The sequence below is a fragment of the Diabrotica undecimpunctata genome, chromosome 3 (genome assembly GCF_040954645.1).
Source record: "Diabrotica undecimpunctata isolate CICGRU chromosome 3, icDiaUnde3, whole genome shotgun sequence".
NCBI lineage: Eukaryota > Metazoa > Arthropoda > Insecta > Coleoptera > Chrysomelidae > Diabrotica > Diabrotica undecimpunctata.
Window position 1 is genome coordinate 158,911,738 of NC_092805.1, and position 19,357 is coordinate 158,931,094.

Sequence of the window (19,357 nt, forward strand, 5' to 3'; positions counted from 1 at the left end):
AATTCAACTTTATAAAGAAATGCTACCTAACATTCCTCTTCCACCACAACCTTTTTTAACGCGATGGGGAACATGGTTAGAAGCAGCTAATTTTTATGCAGATCATTTTGTTAAAATAAAGAACATAATTGATACGTTAACAGATGAAAGTTCCCAATCTCTTTTGGATTCTAAACAAACTTTTTAGAGTAACTTGCTTCAACAAGAACTTTCATTTATAAAATCAAATTTTAGTTTTGTTCAAAAAACAATTACTCAGTTAGAATCACCAAAACTGTCATTGTTCGAAAGTACAGCATTAATAAAAGAATTTGCGTCATGTTGTCGGAACGTTAGAGGTAATATTGGAAAAGATATTTTAAAAAAATTTGAAGCTACTATGGAAAAAAATAAAGGTTACCATATTCTTTCTGAAGTAGTCAGTGTTCTAGCTGGAAATATTTCGGAAACAATTAATTTAGAACCAAATGTTTTGGTTAGTTTGAAAAATGCTCCCGTTACATCAGTTGATGTTGAACGAAGTTTTTCCATATATAAATATATGTACTCAGACAGAAGCCACAAGTTTTTGTTAGAAAATTTTGAACACCACTTGGTCATTTATTGTTACCATAATTCTAAATAAGTTTATTCATACTTAAAAATGATGTAGTTACTTAAAATAAATGTAAATCTTAATGAATAGTAGGAAATATTTAGTTATGTACACTTTTTTTTTAAATAAAATTGTTACTATTTTACGATTTTTTTATTTATTTGTATGCATATTTTGTAAAATATTTGCATATTTTCGGGTAAACACGTGCATATTTATGCGCATATTTTCTACATTTTTATTTGCATATTTGCCGAAGTCTAGTGATAAATGTTGTTTTCAACGAGAAAGGGTTTTTCAATGAGAAAAGTACTACACAAATGGGTTGATAACCAACAATGGCCATTTCTTCTCAGAAATCAAGCGTATACTAGCAATGGCCCAAACCGCAACAGCTAAATTGATTAAAATATGGAAAGACCAAACAATAACACGGAAGACCAAGCAGGGAAGCTAGTAGCAGAAATATGTACTTAAAAAAAATGATTTCGAAGTAAAATCGAAACTTTTGAAATGTGGGTCTATAAAATAATTCCACGCGTATCCTGGACAGAGCGTAAAACCAACCTGTCAATTCTGGAAGAACTTCATATAAAAGACAGGAAATTAAAAAAGTAAACTGAGCATATCTTATTTCAGCCACATAGCTACAACAACGGGGACCTTGGAACTATTGGTAGTAGAAAAAAAAAGAAAACGGCCGAAGACCAAGAGGAATATCTCCAACACGATGGGTAGACCAAATGAAGACTCTGGTGGGTGAAGCCGTCCATATGGCATAGGATTAGAGCCAATGGAGGGAACAAGCTAATATTAATTAGAATTTTACCACGCCTTGACAAGGGCTTAAGTAATGAAGAGAATTATTACTATAAATACTTCCATTAAAAATACTTGTTAGTATTTATTAACCATCTTTCAAAGGCATGAAGGTTTTTGTTTTTTAATAGTTTTCGCCAAGTATTTTAAATCTCGGTTAATACGACCATGTTTTAATTATTATACTTTTATGACCTTTTAAGGAAGTCGAAAAACTCCCATGGCCGTCTGCATAGTTATATCCGGTCGCATTTATATTATAATCTAATCTTGTTTTAGCATCTTGCCGTATCCTTTTGAGATTAAACTAAAGATTGCAATTCATCCTTAACACTTGAAGTAATTTATATTGCCCTTTTTATATATAGCTGTCATTTTCTATTAATACTGAACACTTATTTTATTAATAGGTTTCTAGAACTTTTATGGTTCTTATGAAATATATACACGTTTCATAGCTTTTCCGTTTTTTGAAATCGTTCAAGGCAATTCTTTTGTAGCCATCATGTCATTATTATTTTGTGTTTTTTTGTTGTTTTATACACAGAGTCTGCCTCTACCAGGGATTGTAAGATGTGTTCGCATATCTCACTTTAGGTGTTTGGGTTTTTTATAATTTATGCGAAAGAATTTAAATATTATCCAGTTTGGTATCAGATTTCAGTTCCGTGACGAGTACCTCATTTTTTTTTTTAATTTAAGTGGTTGTAAAGCGTTTGAACTATGATAATATTATAGTAATTAATATTAACGAATAACCTTACAAGGAAACTAGAAACTCACATGCCGTTCTGCATGGTTATATTCCCTTCCCATTTACATAATCGTCTTCATTATCCATTTTTATAAAACTTCAATGAGCGGTAATGGAAATTGTAATACTGGTATCTATGGGTACATTAGCTTATAATAACGGCTAATATCGTAGCTCATCTGTTACTTGGCCATTGAATTACTTATAACTAACAGGACAATTACTAGGATATCATCAATCTGCTTGTAATAAGCTTCTTCTGCCATTTCTCCGGACATAAAGGAAACAGATATGTCATAGGACGAGAATGAATAGTCGTGAAAGTAATATGTTTAACGATTTTGTTTATGATACTCATGGGAGTAATTTATCTTTTAAAATAAGTATGTATAGGTTTAATGAGAATACAAAAGCTTCATCGGTGATGTGTAAATAAAAAAAGGACAGACATATTACAGGTAAAAATTTTTCATTACAATCAAATAAAATCATCATATTATTGCATAAACTTATATAAATTTATATTATATATTTATAGTATATTATATATATATATATATATATACATATATATATATATATATATATATATATATATATATATATATATATATATATATATATATATATATATATATAGCAAAACTGGTAGGATTATCGACCGAAACGTAAATAACAATTTATTGGATTGATGTGTCGGGTATGCTGTCTGTTATTTAAAAAAAACTCTTTTATATGTGTTATATTATATTCATCCAGTTTATATGTGTTTTATTGACTTTGAGAAGGCCTTTGATCCAGTAAAACATACTGAAATGATAGCCATTCTTTAGCAGGTAGGTATTGATGATAAAGACCTACGCATTATTAAAAATCTTTACTGGCATCAACGTGCAAACATCAGGATTGGCCGGGACACTTCTGAAGAGCTTCAAATACGAAGAGGAGTAAGGCAGGGCTGCATTTTGTCCCCGCTACTATTTAACATCTATTCTGAGTTCGTTTTCAATAAAGCAGTGGATAATGTTCAATGTGGTATAAAAATGAATAACGTCAATATTAATAATTTGAGATATGCGGATGACACAGTGTTAATTGCAAGCAATTACAAAGAACTTCAACATCTAATTAATAGGATTACCACAACGTGTGATGAATATGGCCTTAAGCTAAACACCGCAAAGACAAAGGTGATGGTCGTCAGTAAAACGCCAATACAACCGGAAGTGGTAACAGCTTATGGTGAACAACTGGAGAGAACTAACAATATCACTTACCTTGGTTGTAATCTAAATGAGAACTGGGACATGAGCAAAGAAATTAGAATACGGATAAAGAAGGCCAGAGCTGCATTCTTTAAGATGAAGAAACTGTTATGTGGAAACAATATTACTTTAAGACTGAAAATTAGATTAGTGAGATGTTATGTGTTCTCTACTCTTTTGTATGGTGTCAAAGGTTGGATTTTGACGGATACACTTCTCAAGAAACTGAAAGCCTTTGAAATCTGGGTGTATTGGAGAATCCTACGAATAACTTGGGTGGATAGAGTTCGTAACGAAGTTGTTTTGCATCGGATGGGAAAAGTTACGGAAGTCGTCAAAACAGTTAAAAATCGCAAACTTGAATATTTTGGTCATGTTATGCGTCACCCAGAGAGATATAATATACTCCATTTAATAATACAAGGCAAGGCACACGGAAGAAGAGGGCCAGGTCGAAGAAGAACGTCATGGCTTAGAAACCTGAGAGATTGGTTTAACAGATCCTCTGCATCTCTTTTCCGAGCTGCCGTCAACAAAATTACTATAGCCAATTTGATAGCCAACGCTCGATAATCGAGCTCGGCACATAAAGAAGAAGAAGCTATTTGCTTGTGGCATCTTAAAGTAATCGCTATTTTAATGGGAATAAGCCACAATTAAAGTTTAAAATATGTTTATTGACGTTTTAATTTCCACTTCGGAAATTGTTTTCAGAATACAAACATTTTGTTTTTTGTTGAAAAAAAAAACAATACTAATGACCTCGTAAATACGCATGCCCGAAAAAATAAATGCACCCTCAAAACATTTACCATTTTAGTTTTATAGGAAATTAGGCGACAGGGTAGGATTTGCACGTGCTAATGATGTCGAGTATTTCCAATAAACATATATGACAATACTCATTTGGTAAATTTGGTGAAAATTTTAGCTGTGTTATGAAAACACTTGTAAATTTGTGAATGTCATAAGATCAAATGAACTAAACCACAGAGAGTTTCAAGAATTTTTGAAAGAACTTATGTGGCAATATGGGGACATTCTTTACCAGACAGAAGTGAGATGGCTGGATGAGTAAGGGTAAAGTTTTGGAACGTTTCTTCAGCATTCTAAATGAGTTGACTCTGTTTTGGCTACAAATAATAAAGAGTTTCCTGATAGTTGGTGGCTTGAAGTGGCGTTTCTCACTGATACAATGAGCATTATGGATGAAACATTGACCAAATTGCAAGGAGACTACAATAACATTGGAACGAAAATGATGAGTATTGTGTTTTCACTGGAGCAGAAGCTAAATATGTATATTGAAGAATTGTCAAATGAAGATTATTCTAGCTTTCCTTTCATTAAAGCACTAGGTGATGAAAATCTAGATGAAAGTCAAGAGATTTTTGACCTACTGAAGCTGTTAGCAGACCTATAGGATGAAATGTCTGTGAGGTTTAGTGACTTCAGGAAGTTCCAATAACTATTTCGCTTGGTAGAAAATCCATGGGCAATAACAACAGCAAATGTAGCTCATCTTTCTATTTTTGAATACGAAGCTAGGGATTTGAAAAATGAGTTAATTGATCTTCAGAATGATACAGAGCTCAAAAGTATTTTTGAAGAAAAAAAGAAGGAAAAAGCTCTCTATAGGTTTTGGGAAGCAGTTAAAAATGACAAATTTCTTAATTGACTGTGCTCAGAAAATTTTGTGTATTTTTGCATCTACATATATCTGTGAATCTACATTCAGTAAGATAAAATTCATAAAAAACAAGTACAGATCTGGGCTAACTAGTGAGGACGTTGAAAACATTTTGAGAATTTCAGTTTCTTCCCAATCTGCTAACATAGATGCCATTCTAGAGAGCTGTGAAAGATTTCACCCGTCAACTTCAAAGAATTAACAAATTCAGGACATTCCTGGAGTCAAGTAAAAGACATTGCAAAACATGCAATGCCAATGCATTGCATCTTTATATGCAAAACAGTCCATATAATTTATAATTATATTGTTTTTACGTAACTTGTAATAAACTTATGTTATAGTCATATAGTTTTAAAGTTATTTCATACCACCACTTGTACTTGCAGCCCTGAGGAAAATTTCATTCAAACTATTAGGCTCTCAAAGAAATCCTAGTGAGGACCGCTGTACTAGCATGTTATTATTTTGGCGTCTGAGTATACAGTATGATGTCGCCCATTCTTACCGACCTTGCGTGTCTTCTTAATTCTTTTGTATTTAAGTTATATCTATTATTTTCCAAATCTGTAATGTTATTTAAGGCGGCTATTATTGTTGATTATATTTATTATTATTACTTTTTTGAAGAGTTAAATATTGTGTTAGGCTGAATATTAAAACAAAACGAATGTATTTATTTTTTTCTTAATATGCACGTGTAAAAATTCGTCGACCTAGAGTGGAGTGCATTTATGTGGTATTATGACTTCAGACTAGACTTATTCTATAGATCCGCCCCGAATTACTTCGGCTATAACTGACTTACTCTTCATTACATGCAGCGCACGAAAGTGCAAACACTACAATAACAACATTTGCATGCGTTCAAGCTCCCCGGAAAACACCTTATACATTTTAAAAAGAAGCATTCATAACATGGCTTGCCTTTGTTGGCACTCAAATTATTTCAACGGTGTTTTATTACTACCGTGTAAGCCTCATCTTCTTCGTTAACCTGAGCGATTGTACTTCTTCAGAACAGATACTAATCACCGGAACATGCTTATAATATTCTTAGTGAGACCAGTGCCGGGGGAAATAATTAAGAGGCATGATATAGTATTATTCTTATTAGATCTTACAATGTAAATAATGTTTCAACTAAAGTTTAGCTTAACTGTAAACTTTATAGGTACTTATATATTTAAGACGAATGCAATATCCTTAATTTTTTTAAGATTGAACCTAGATTGAAGGGTTCAAAGCATATAATCTGGTAACCAACGTTTTACTAAAATGGTAACAACTGGTTGTTAAAACTGTGAAAAATTATGGCTAACATATATCACACTCTTAGAGTCCAGGATCCCACACATCCCTGTAAAGTAATAATACACATTAGGGATCTGGTACAACACAATAATATATAAATATAAGGTTGAATGCTCGAATAAATGAACTTTGATCAGATAAAAGGCATATATCGAGCACAGTTTAATTAAATCTTGCCCAAGTACTTTCGATCCCTAGATCATCTTCAGGGGCATCTGAAATAAGCCAAGAAACGTTTTTTATAACCAAAGAAATTGATTAACTTCGATAAAAACTCGAAGTTTTATGGTTGAAAAAAGGTTTTTATATGATTAACGTTTACAGACTTACTTCGTCAATTGTGGCCTATCCGGCAAGAACAAGATGTCATAAACATATAAATGTACATTATACTACACTACAAATGGACAAACAAACACTTTAAAATAATTTAAGGAAGGCTACATTACTTGAAGAAGCCGGAGACAGACTTTTAAAGTGTTTGTTTGTCCATTTGTAGTGTAGTGTAATGTACATTTATATGTTTATGACATCTTGTTCTTGCCGGATAGGCCACAATTGACGAAGTAAGTCTGTAAACGTTAATCATATAAAAACCTTTTTTCAACCATAAAACTTCGAGTTTTTATCGAAGTTAATCAATTTCTTTGGTTATAAAAAAACGTTTCTTGGCTTATTTCAGATGACCCTGAAGATGATCTAGGGATCGAAAGTACTTGGGCAAGATTTAATTAAACTGTGCTCGATATATGCCTTTTATCTGATCAAAGTACAATAATATATGTTTTAGTTGATATTTCTCTATGGGTAGGAGAGAATAATGATTTAAGGATAAATGTTCGTGTTACAGCCTGTAACATATCTTACTACGGCCGTAATATATATATTTATTAATAATAGGGAGTACGCGTCTCGACTTTATTCCTTTGCAATATATTTATTATAAAAAGGTCGAGTTTTGATTAAATGTCTTTAAATCTTTTTTAGTACCTCATAAATCTCTCAAATTTTTATTACCTGAGATGATTTCATATATAAGAAAAAATTATTTACACAATATCTCTGGCACCAATACAGCGTAATATTGAAACTATTATCGGTACAAATTAAACAATTAAATTTACACACTAGAAAGCCATAAAAAAATTTATAAATCTCCCCTGGACTTAAAAATCCCTATAAAATGCTGATTATTTGCCGTATACAGATCCTTTGTCGTTCCTAAGTTAGCACAATATCAGGCGTTCTCTCATATATTAGAATAACATATTCTCTAGTCCAAAGTTTGACAATTAGGGTCCCCCACTAGGGTAGGGCCCCGCTAGTCGGCTCTCTAGAATTTAGGGCTCTAGGAGAGACCGAGATGGAATGTCCTTACTGTTTTTCTAAATTTTTTTTTCTTATCGGAAAAATCGTTTGAAAATTTTTGGAAAAAAATCATGGTATAACTGACAGAAAATCGAAAGGATTCTACAAATTAGATTTTACCTTTAAAAATTACGAAAATTTTCATTTACGGAATTTTTTTTGGAAAATTTTGAGGAAAACTCTACTTGACGCTTCTCAGAATAGTAACAGAAGTGAGCATACAAATTTTCAAATCAATCGGTATAAAAATATCCTAATAAAATCAGTTTGAAAATTTTTACCGAGACCTAAAATGCGCAGGCAAGTGGTACATTTGACCCCGTTTTATGGCTCTCTGTACCAACCCAGCTGTCCGCTCTTTTGGATTTAGAGTTTTTAGGGGCTAAATAATGAGCCATGAAAATGGCGGACATATTACTTATCGTTAATTTTTTCCCAAAAAATTGCAATTTCACCCCTGTCCGCCACCCCTTATGTATCCACTCTCGCGTCCGCCCTTTGGGATTTCGTCTAGTTATACCAAGATCTTACTCTGGGCAAATTTTCAGCCATATTCTCGATCGTTAATTTTTCCGAAAAAAATTATAACTTCATCCCTGTATAGCCACCCCCTGTACCATGAGGGGCGTCCGCCTGTAAGGCAAAGTCTTAACCCAGTTACAATGAATATATTCCAATAGAGAAATGTCATATTACTGATCATTCCAAAATTTCGGCTCTATCTCTCCGACTATTAGGCAAGCTTCTCTTTCCTTTAAAGGAGACAGATAGTTGAACGATATTTTATACAATGTCTATCACTGGGTATGGATTTATTTTTGTCCAAGTTTTATATTGGTCCACTATTTCAAATGCAGTTCAAACAGACATATATTAAATTGTATGTTCCGTTTTAAATTCGTTCAATCTGTATACTTTTGATATTTGATATGTAAATGAATTTTTGAATTGTTCTGTACGATGTGGCGGAGCTGTAATTGTATTTTTGTATCTTGTATTGATATTATGTATGTCAGTTCTGTATATAATTTTTTTAAAAAGATATGCTGGTAGAGTGTTTTTGATAATTTTGTGGAAAAGACAAGCAGCATGTAGAAATCTTCTCTTTTCCATGTTCAACCATTTTACATGTTTTAATTTGTGAGAAATAGGTTGGTGTCTTCTTACACCACAGATCAGACGAAGACACGAATTTTAAACCACCTGAATTCTTCTTCTGTCATCTGAACTAATACAAGGTCCATACACAACATCTCCATAGTTAAATTTTGATAATACTAAACTTTCGCACAATATTCTTTTTACTTTGTATGACAGACAGTGGCGATTATGGTAAATTGTTTTTAGACTGAGAAATGCTTTACTCACACAGGTATTAATATGTTTTGTAAATTTGAGGTGATTATCTAAAGTTAAACCTAGATTTTTTGCACTAGTTACAGGTTTAATGATTTCATTATCAACAACTATTTCAATGATGTTACTCATCTCCAAACACACCCTGTTTGGACCAAAAACCACCAGATTAGTTTTTTTAGAGTTTATATTTAATGCATGATTTCTTGCCCAAGCAATCAATGTTGATTAACAATCTCAATAGCACTTGCTCTGTCAACTGGGTAAAATGAGTGGTAAATTTGTGTATCATCTGCATAGAGATGAAGTTTACAGGTATTCAAGGAGGTACCAATATTGGTGGTGTATAAAGTAAATAAGATTGGACCTAAGATTGAGCATTAAGTTACCCCTGACAAAATGTTTAGAAAATCAGAGCTTCTTTCGTTTACTTTGACGCTCTGTTTCCTGTGATGCAAGTACGACTTAACCATATTCAATGCATCCATAGAAAAGCCGAATGACTTCAAAATTGCACAGAATAATGAATGATTGAGAGTGTCGAATGCCTTAGAGAAATCGATCAAAACTAAAATGGTAACCTTACCCACATCTCTTTCTCTTTAAATGTCATCAGTTATTTTAAGGAGTGCTGTTTCACAGTTGTGAAATGGCCTAAACCCGGACTGAAAATCAGTTAAGATATTATTGTTAGAAATAGAATCACCAAGCTGCATTTGCATAATGCGTTCTAACACTTTTGAAAAAGTAGGCAGAATACTAATAGGTCTAAGATCCTTATATTCGGTTGAATTGTTACATTTAGGTATGGGTCTAATTAATGCTTTTTTCCATTCATCTGGAAAATAGTTACTCGAGAGGCAACAATTCATTATATGTGTTATATGAGGAATAATTAATGGGCAACATTGAAGCAACATTGTTTTTAGAACATTTTCTTAGAACAAAGTTATTACCCAAAGACTTGTTTGTTAATTTACAGAGATTAAATTGTAAATGATATTTTATACAACAAAAGACCACGTGAAGTGAAGTGCTTACGTTTTACCGTTTTTGTTTTGACACATACCGTATTCGATTCAATATTTTATACATTCAGCATTAAAGTCAGATAATGTGCATTATAGACGTGTGAATCGGTTTCTTCATTATAGATTCGAAACGGTTCTTTAATAAACTCACACAACTCTATAGTTACGCCAATGAATAGATGGCAGCACAATGAATGGGAATGCCTCAGATGGACGTTCACTTTTATTGTTGATTTTGTTACGGTGAGCGCTCAGTATAATTCAATTTTAGTATGGTTGAGTTCGCCATTAAAACTAGCGATACAGTAAGTGTGGTCTAATACTATGGTTTTTGTTAAGATGTTTTATAGTGCGTTCGTGTATATAATTAAAAGATAGTTAATTAATATTTTGAGAGGTTTGTAACTTTTTAGCTAGGTTAACAACGGTATTATGTTAATATTCTTCTATTCTTGTACATAAATATTGTGTTTCTTATTGTAAACTGTAACTATTAACTCCTTATTATCTTGCCGCCTATCGTTTGAAGATTAGCTAGCACGGTAATAATGGTCACCGTACCTACTACTACTTTACTGGATTTGCAGTCAAATCAGTCTTGTCAATTAAACAGCCTGAAGTTATTCTTCGTCATACCGTACCGTTTCCTCTTCTGTCGTGTTTTATATCCTAAATATTTAGGATTGTTGCTTCTATTTTGCAGAAAATAAATATCTTCTTTTTCTGATGGTTGCTTGCAGCTTTTCACAATAGTTCGGTTGTAGACGTATTGAACCACTTTCTCAGGTTTTGAAGACAAGATCTTCTTTTTCTCCTTGGTCCTCCCTTTCCAAATCTCTTGCCCCGAAGAACGAGTTGCAATAAGCCATATCTTTGTTTATTTCTCATAAAATGGACAAGATATTCCAATTTGGGCGCTTTGATTATGTTAATAATGTCGCATTGCTTGCCCTTTCTGCGAAGGACCTCAACATTAGTCACACGATCCACACATGAAATTCTTAAGATGCGTCTGTAACACCACATCCCGAAGGCCTCGAGCTCTCCTTGAAAGCTTCAGAAAGTGTCCAAGCCTCTACACCGTATAATAACATAGAAAACAAATAGCATCTGAGAATAGATATTTTGGTAGTAAGTGATACATCATGACTTCTAAACAGAGACTTCGTCTTTACGAACGCTGATCTTGCTTTCCTATCAATTGTTTGTTGGTTAACCAAAAGCCGCGTATTTAGTATTTCGCGTTTACTGACTACCATGTATTCTTGTTCTTTTCGTATTGACATCCAGTTCATATTCTCTACTTATATCTGATATGCGCGACATTATTGTTTGTAAACCATCCAAGCTATTTGCAAAAACTACTGCGTCGTCGGCATATTGTCGTTGTGTCGTCGTCGTTGTTTAGACGCACTTCGTTTACTAATATGTCTTCCTATAGGGGTCTCAGTGCTTGTTCAAAGATATGTTCAGAATACATGGTAAATAATACCTGGGACAAAATGCATCACTGTCGCACTCCTCTATCTATGTAGATTTCCTCTGTCAACTGATTATCCATTAATGTTGGTAGTAATATAAATTATATAATTGTTTAAGTCTCTATCATCCAAGTCCGCTTTGTTTAAGATGGTTATGAGCTTTGTATGCTTTACTGCTTTACTTGCATGTTTTACTTTATCAAATGCCTTTGTGTAGCCCGTAAAATACATTTTTGCGTCACAGTTGACATCCCTGCACCTCTGCTAAAGTACTTCTACATCCTAAAAATATAGCCTCCCAGGTGCCTAAGTCATCGCGGAATTCAAATTGTGTCCAGGGCACTTGTTCTTGTGTCATGGCACTCATTAGGTGTTGTAAGAAAGATGGACTTAATTTATTACTCCAGGATTACTCCAGTGTTATATATTGCATTAAAAAGTTTTACTGGTATTTTTATGTTATCTTCATCTATTAGTTTCAGCAACGCAGTTGATATATCATCTGGACCACAGCTTTCCTAATTTTAGCATTTTTAAAAGTGTGTTCTACCTCTAATTTCATAATTTCTGAACCGTCAGTACAATTTTGTTAGATTCTGTAATATTATTTCTGTCATCTTCAAACAACTCTGATATATTATAGAGCTACCCTCTTTTTATCTCGTTCTCATTTACAATAATTTTGTTGTTATTGTGAACTAGTACAGAGGAACTGTTTTTTAAATATGTTGCTTATTTCGTTTACTTTTTTGTGCACATTAAAAAAATCTTCCTCAAATATCACACTCTTTTCAATCAATATCCTCGCCCATTTCTTTCTCCAAGTTTAAACTGTCCATTAAATTCCAATTGTCCCTTACCAATCTTGGATTTTAGATCAGCCCTAATCAAAGTTAGGTCGTGTTTGCGAAGGTTTGTCAAGGTGTTGGATATTCATTATATAATGCTTTACTTTTATCGTCTGGTTTGTCAGCTGTGTGAGATGAGACGTGTGTTAGATTCATAGTACAAGGATAGGACCGAGTACATTTCTCCTCTTTGAAGTCGTATCCTCGGGTGCACACATGATGCCCTGCCTACTAACTCAAACCACTCATGCTGGTGCTGCGTATAGTTTGTTGAAGTGGATCACTTCCATGAGAAATCTCCATCTATCTCCAATGTTTGGCATGAGCTTTGTTAGCGCTGCTGTTCCTTAATCGGCTTTTTTCGCAGTCTATATTATGTGCCCACGGAAGCTATGTTTGGTGTCCAGTATTACGCCTAGATATTTGACTTTCTTGATAGGTAGAATATTTTGTCCTGCCAAACTAAAGAAAATATGCTCTCTCGCTCTTAGACTCTCGAAGAATGGTCTAAGAGGTAAGCTAAGGGTAAGACCCCAGAGGCCTTATGGCCTCTGTTTTCTGTGTGGCTAGCGTCAGTTTTCCCTCCTCTAGCCACATCCTGACCAGTTCAAGGGCTGTGTTTACTCTATCTATTATGGGCCCATTCTCGAAGTGCTCCACTTGTATGGACAGGCCGTCTGCGTAAGCAATGGCCTGTATTTTTTCTCCTAGGTGTATCTCCAGTATGTCATTATACAGTACATTTCAGAGCAGATTATCCATTCAACAACTATTGAGTTCAATAGTTGTTGAATGCGTTCATGATGTCCAGGAAGAGTGCCACCATCCACCCACCCCTACATGCTTCTTCCTCCCTTACTAACCTGTTTATGGCATCTATGGCAGATCTGCTTTTTCTGAACCCATACTGGCGATCCAAGAGGCCTCCGTTTTCTTTTATTTCTTTTTCGAGCTTTGACTTATGAGGATTTCGAATAGTGTATATAGCGAGCATATTGGCCTGAAAGCGAGCATATTGGCCTAAAAGCACTCAGTTCTTCCATTTCTTTACCAAGTTTAGGGATGAGGATAAGGTTTGCCGCTTTAAATACCGTGAGGAATTTCTGTCTTCCAAGGAGGTCGTTCATGTTTTTATAATTGCCGGTGTAATTCTGTCACGTCCAGATGCCTTCCCTGTCTTTAATGCCTCTGCTTCCATTATCTCTTTCATTGTGAAGCTATTTGTTGGTACACCTATAGGTATTATTTGGAAGGCTTCCTCCTCTCTTTGCGGGAACAGTGCCTCCGCTAATTCTCTCCTGAGGCTAGCCACTGTTTTAAAGAAGGTGTTTTCCTTGAGTTATCTTGCTCCAATCTTATATGCGTCCCCTCAGATGTTATTTCCAGGCTTTGGCCTAGGATTTAATTTTTAAATTACCGAAAATGTTTATGATCGCATTTCGTTTTCTGTAAGTTGAGGTTATATCTATAATTAATTAAGTTTCTTTTTCGACTGTTCAGAGAATCTTAGTAGCATTTCCGGGCAATATATTAATAATACAGTATTAACGACATACTCAATCATTCTTCCTTGAAATTATCAAAATATCTTCCATTTTATAAAGTGTTTAAACAAACAAATTCCTCTATCTAATTATATATTAGTTCCATCTTTGTTGTTTTTGGGAAATACGAACAGATGAAAAAAATGTACAGGCCAAACCTTCAAAGTGCTCACGTCCAATAAATTCTTGGTGAATCATAAGGTTCTAACTTTTTTACAAATCGTGTCAAATAGAATCTAAAAATAAAAAGGACGTACTTAAAAATCAATTAGTAACAAACTAGTTCCGCCTTCTTTACACTAACGAAATGAAATGATAGTACGAATACAGCATTCCTGGTAGGATGATACGATTAGTACCGCCTTTATTATTGATATCGTCTTTTCCTACCAAGTTAGCAAAATAGAACCAATATTAGTTTATGATTTTAAATGACTAGTAATCACACTACTTATCCAGAAATGAAATGTACCAATAAACTATTTTAAATAAAAATTTTATTACTTAAATTATTATTAAATTCTATACTTACTAATAGAAAAACATTTTTAAGAAATTTTGATAACACAATTGGTCCAATAAAAAACAATAATAATAGGTCCAATAAAAAACAACAACGGACTTTCACAAGGCTCAGGTTTGAGCCATGTGCTCTTTTACACTGTTGATTTACATAAATTAAGTTTAAATCATATTCCGTTTAAAATAGTACAGCATGCAAATAACCTCTGCATATATACTGAAAAGTCTGAAGTTTCTTTTTAGTAGACACAATATCCTAAATTCAAATTAGGATATGCCAATATCTTGCCATGGTACTTGATAGGAAATTAACATAGAAAATGCATACTAATTACAGGTTAGACCTATGTATAAAAGGGTTAAATTCTTTAACAATGATTACTGAAACTTGGTGAGCAGCTGGCGTAGAACCGCTTTACTATTCTATCGTGCCTATATCAGATCCATATTGGATTAAGAATGTGTCTTGTCCGATTTTGCTAGTTCACAGATTTTAAACAAAATAAATATCTTGCAGAACTCAGTCCTACGTGTATGTCTTGGTGGCATGAAAACATCTCCAGTCGAAGCTCTTCATGTAAAAGCTATTGAGTCTCATTTGAATCACAACAGGCAGTTCCTTGCCGACAAATTTCTTTTCAAAATATCCAAAACTAACAGTAATCTATATTCAAATAAGTATAGTATTATTAAATGAACAAGATCTTATAAATAAATGTTTTCGAAGAAAAACTCTCCACTACTGTGCATCGCTCTTTAATATAATTAAGATATTCTCAGTGATTTTTATTATGCCAGCCTAACTCTGTTAGATCTTTACGATTATAATTCACTGTTTCTGAATATAAAGATTGTAAAAGTTTCATAAAGTGATAATTTTCACATTAATATTACCTTATTAAACTTAATACTTGCAAACTTCGAGGAATATGTGGCAATTTGAACTGATGCACACCATCCTTGGACTTCTAAGTCCAAGAAGGATGGTGTGGGATGTACTTTTTATATTCCTCCAAAAATATTAATTATTCCTACAAACTGGATAACATATTTTCTATATTTAGTGCTGAAGCTATTGCAATCTACGAGCTTTGAAATATATAACACAGTGTACAATTGATTCTGAAATAATTATATCGGACTCACTGTCTGTTTTAAATGTCTTGGTTTTGGCTAAGTACCCAAGTTATTCCTTCAATGTAATTATATAAAATATGCGTTTAAAAAAATGATTTTTGGAACTGCAAATAGTTAATAAAAACATTAATTTTGAATAAGTTAAAGCACATATCGATCTCGAAAATAACGAGTATGTTCTATTAAAAAAATGTATTTATTAAAAAAAAGTGGTGAGCAACTTGGACAGTCCATAGCAAAGAAGCTATCTAATTGAGTGGATAGTTGCACAAGAGATTGCTGTGGAACTCTGAGGACCTCAAGCAATTTAATTAAACCCAACCTGTGAGACATGTTGATCCCAAAGAATTACGTTCGGGTGTAACAATTCATTGAAGCGAGGTGTATTGACTTGAATTATAAACAGGAATCACTCCACCGCGCTTGAATGCTCCAGACCATCCCTTTTCCCCTATAGCACTCTGATGCGCGATAGGGACACAACTATCAGCCAAATGCTCTTCATATGGGAGTCCTGGGTAATTGAACTCGCGTAACATGTTACCCTATCCGATTAAAAATTCAGGATAGCGTTAGTCGCGTTATTTCTCTTATCTTCATGTGACTTATCCGCGAAACTAAAATTACTTACTTGGGCCTGAAGTCTCCGCTCTGGGCTAGGCCCAGTTAAGAGACTTGGTGCTCAAGGGGTTGAGCCCTACGTGCCCGGGTTTTTGTGGTTTTTGTTAATATTTTTTTGTTGGTTTTCGCCGGTTTTTGTTAGTAGTTTTTATAATTTTTTTGGTGGCCGAAGCCGTTTTTTGTGTTTTTTATGATTTTTTTGTGATGATGATCTTGTCTGGGCCTACACTGTGCTTGTCCACGATTTTTATAGAACTACGAACTATCTGCTTTTGTGTGTTGTTGTTGTTGTTTTTGTGTTATTTTCTCTTCGGTGATTTTTGTTATTGTTGTTGTTTTCACCGGTATTTTAGGCGCCTCGCCCTTCCGGTAGGGATCTATGGAGGAGTATCACTGAGCCGCAAGCCCTTATCTCTTGCCGTACTGCTCCACCATAGGTACCATAGATTTTTGTTATTATTATTTTATATTTATTATTTGTATATTTTCTCTCTGGTTTTATTTTATTTTTATTCCACTATTTGTTGTTTGGGTCTTTTGTCCTTCCATCGCTGGAAAGCGTTGTATCTCATGATCGCTAGCATTATATGACTTGGATGGTTTTTCAATTCCGAAAACTTTGTCCTGGCTTTATCTTTCATTATTTCAGTCACTCTGGTTTGTTGTAATTTTCTAAATAGGAATCTTTCGGCAACGTACCTCGGTACGTTGGCTGCTTCTCTTAGGCTGCTATTATGTGCCGCTCTTTTTTGTAGTATTGCATATGTGTCCCCATGCGGGAGATGCCTTTTTTTAGTATAAGAAGAATTATACTATTTATTAATCTTACTTTTGTTTTCATCCGCAGTTTAATTTTTCTTCTTATGAGTCCTCTTACTGACGCTTTTGCTATGTTTGCTTTTTGTATTGTGGCGTCTACGTGTTTTTTGAATGTTATTCCTTTATCCATGATGACTCCTAGGTATTTTTCTTTGCTTTTTGGCCCGATGGGGTTGTTTTGTACTGTTAATTGTTCCTCTGGTTGTTGGTGCCTCTTTTTGAAGAGTACTGCCTGCGTTTTTTCGGAGTTTAAGGCGGTTTTCCATTTTAAACTCCACTCTTCGATATCGTCTAACGCTGTTTGCATCTTGTTAACCGCTCTGTCTATGTTTCGATGTTTGGCCGGTATCACTGTGCCGTCGACATATAGACTTAGGAGTTCCTAGTGTTCTTGGAACGTCGGCTGTGTACAATGTGTACAGCAGAGGTGACAGGACCGCTTCCTGTGGTACTCCAGCCTCCAGGTTCCCGAGCTCGGACAGGACTTGTCCTATACGAACCCTGAAACTCCAGTTGCTCAAGTATGAAGAGATTAGTCTTGTCATTGCCCCTCTGTATCCTTATGGTCTTATTTTGTAAATTAGTCCTTTATGTCAGACTCTGTTGAAAGCTTTGCTTGAGTCTAGGAAGGTAGCTCCTGTATATTGTCTGTTCTTAAATCCAGCTGATATGTACTCTGTTAATCTGAGTACTTCTAAGGACTTCATCGTCTTGTTTATATATAAATATAAATAGAAAAAGAAAATTCAAAGGAAAGTATTGTAAATTATATAACTTTATATAAGTATATCGTTTTTTGAACACACTGATAATGTTTGAAAAGAAGCTATATTTAACTTATTATATTATCTTAAATTATTAAATCTTATTTTAATTCCAAAACCTTAAGTCATATTATTCAACTCTTCGTTATTGATATTTTATGGACTTTACGGTCATTCATTTTTTATGTTTGATTTATTAGTCATGTTGTGACAGGCTGAGTGACACCTAGTTTATGCCATTAAAAAAATCATTTTGCATTAAAAGAAAATTTGTCGTATACCAGACAGTTGAAAAGACAGGATCTAGAAAAGGATACAGCGCAACCGACAACCTTTATACTCTTCTTTTTCTATTAACATATAATTTAAAGAAAAAGATAACTACAAATAAGTAATTATATAGATGAAAAAGTTTAAAGTAAGACCAAAACTCTGGTGTTTATTCCATTTCTCCCAACACAATACAATATTAATATTTTTATACGTCACAAAATGTTTTAATAATTAATTTTATTTATTTAGCTCAATGTTTGTTGTACTCGTACGGTTGGTTTAATAAAACCATCAATATTGTTCTGTTAAAATGCACTATACCATTTATTTATTAACGTGTCATTTTTATATTAAATTCATCGATTTGATTAAATAATATAAAATAATCATCTTTAATCAAAGTTTACATTTTATCGTGCAATCATTTTTTATTTAAAACGGTATACATGATTTATAAATAATAAATAACTTTATAAATAAAGATTTATAAATAACTGTTTAGGCAGAGTGCCTTTCTCAAGAGATCTATTTTTTATTCAGTCATTGTCGCATTGTTCTGTCTTTGTTTGGTATGTTTCTATTGTCCTCTTTTAGGTGTCTTCACCTCTTCAGAACGTGCCTTGTTTTGTTGGGTGTCGGCTCTGGATCGCTGTATTATGTCTCACTGGTGGTTTGCGTCGGTGGATGTTGTTCCTGCGAAGAAGGTAGATGTCCTGGGTAGTCGGAGGTGAAAGGGTTTGAGCTAAAACGGTCCTTTTCAGAAACTGTTAGTAAATTAATTAATTAGTGATATGAATGAGTCAATTTACATATAAAATGAAATATAAAAATGTGAGTCGCGGTGAGGGCCGCTGTGGCTGTTACCTCCCTAGAGACAGGTATAATTGTGCAATGGGATCGGTAAAACACAGAAAACTGATCCCTTCCTCTTTGTAGTAAAGCTCGAAGTGAGATATTTATCTATTTACGGTAATATAGTGAAGTTTCCTCCAGGATGTCTATATATTCATTAGGGATTTCGTTGCTGGCTAGGCAACTTAATGCAGCAATTTAGTGGGGAGGAAGAAGAGTTTTCTTTTAGGGTGTCTGACGAATACATTGCCAAAGGATGAGCAGGTGATTTTGATGATGTTTTGGGCTCTGAAGTTTTGGTCTC

General features: G+C 33.9%; 1 protein-coding gene across 10 annotated transcripts in view; it reads left to right on the forward strand.

The window, feature by feature from the left end:
- The window catches only part of LOC140437662 (uncharacterized), a 297,351-nt gene that overhangs the window by 254,709 nt on the left and 23,285 nt on the right, over positions 1 to 19,357 (forward strand). Inside the window, exon 1 of one of the 10 annotated variants that reach the window (XM_072527307.1) lies at positions 10,424 to 10,497. The exons of the other annotated variants lie outside the window; for them this stretch is intronic. Coding sequence (XP_072383408.1) covers positions 10,465 to 10,497 — 33 coding nt within the window. The 5' untranslated portion in view covers positions 10,424 to 10,464. Of the gene's footprint in view, positions 1 to 10,423; positions 10,498 to 19,357 lie in introns of those variants that run through there. 10 annotated transcript variants of the gene reach the window in all.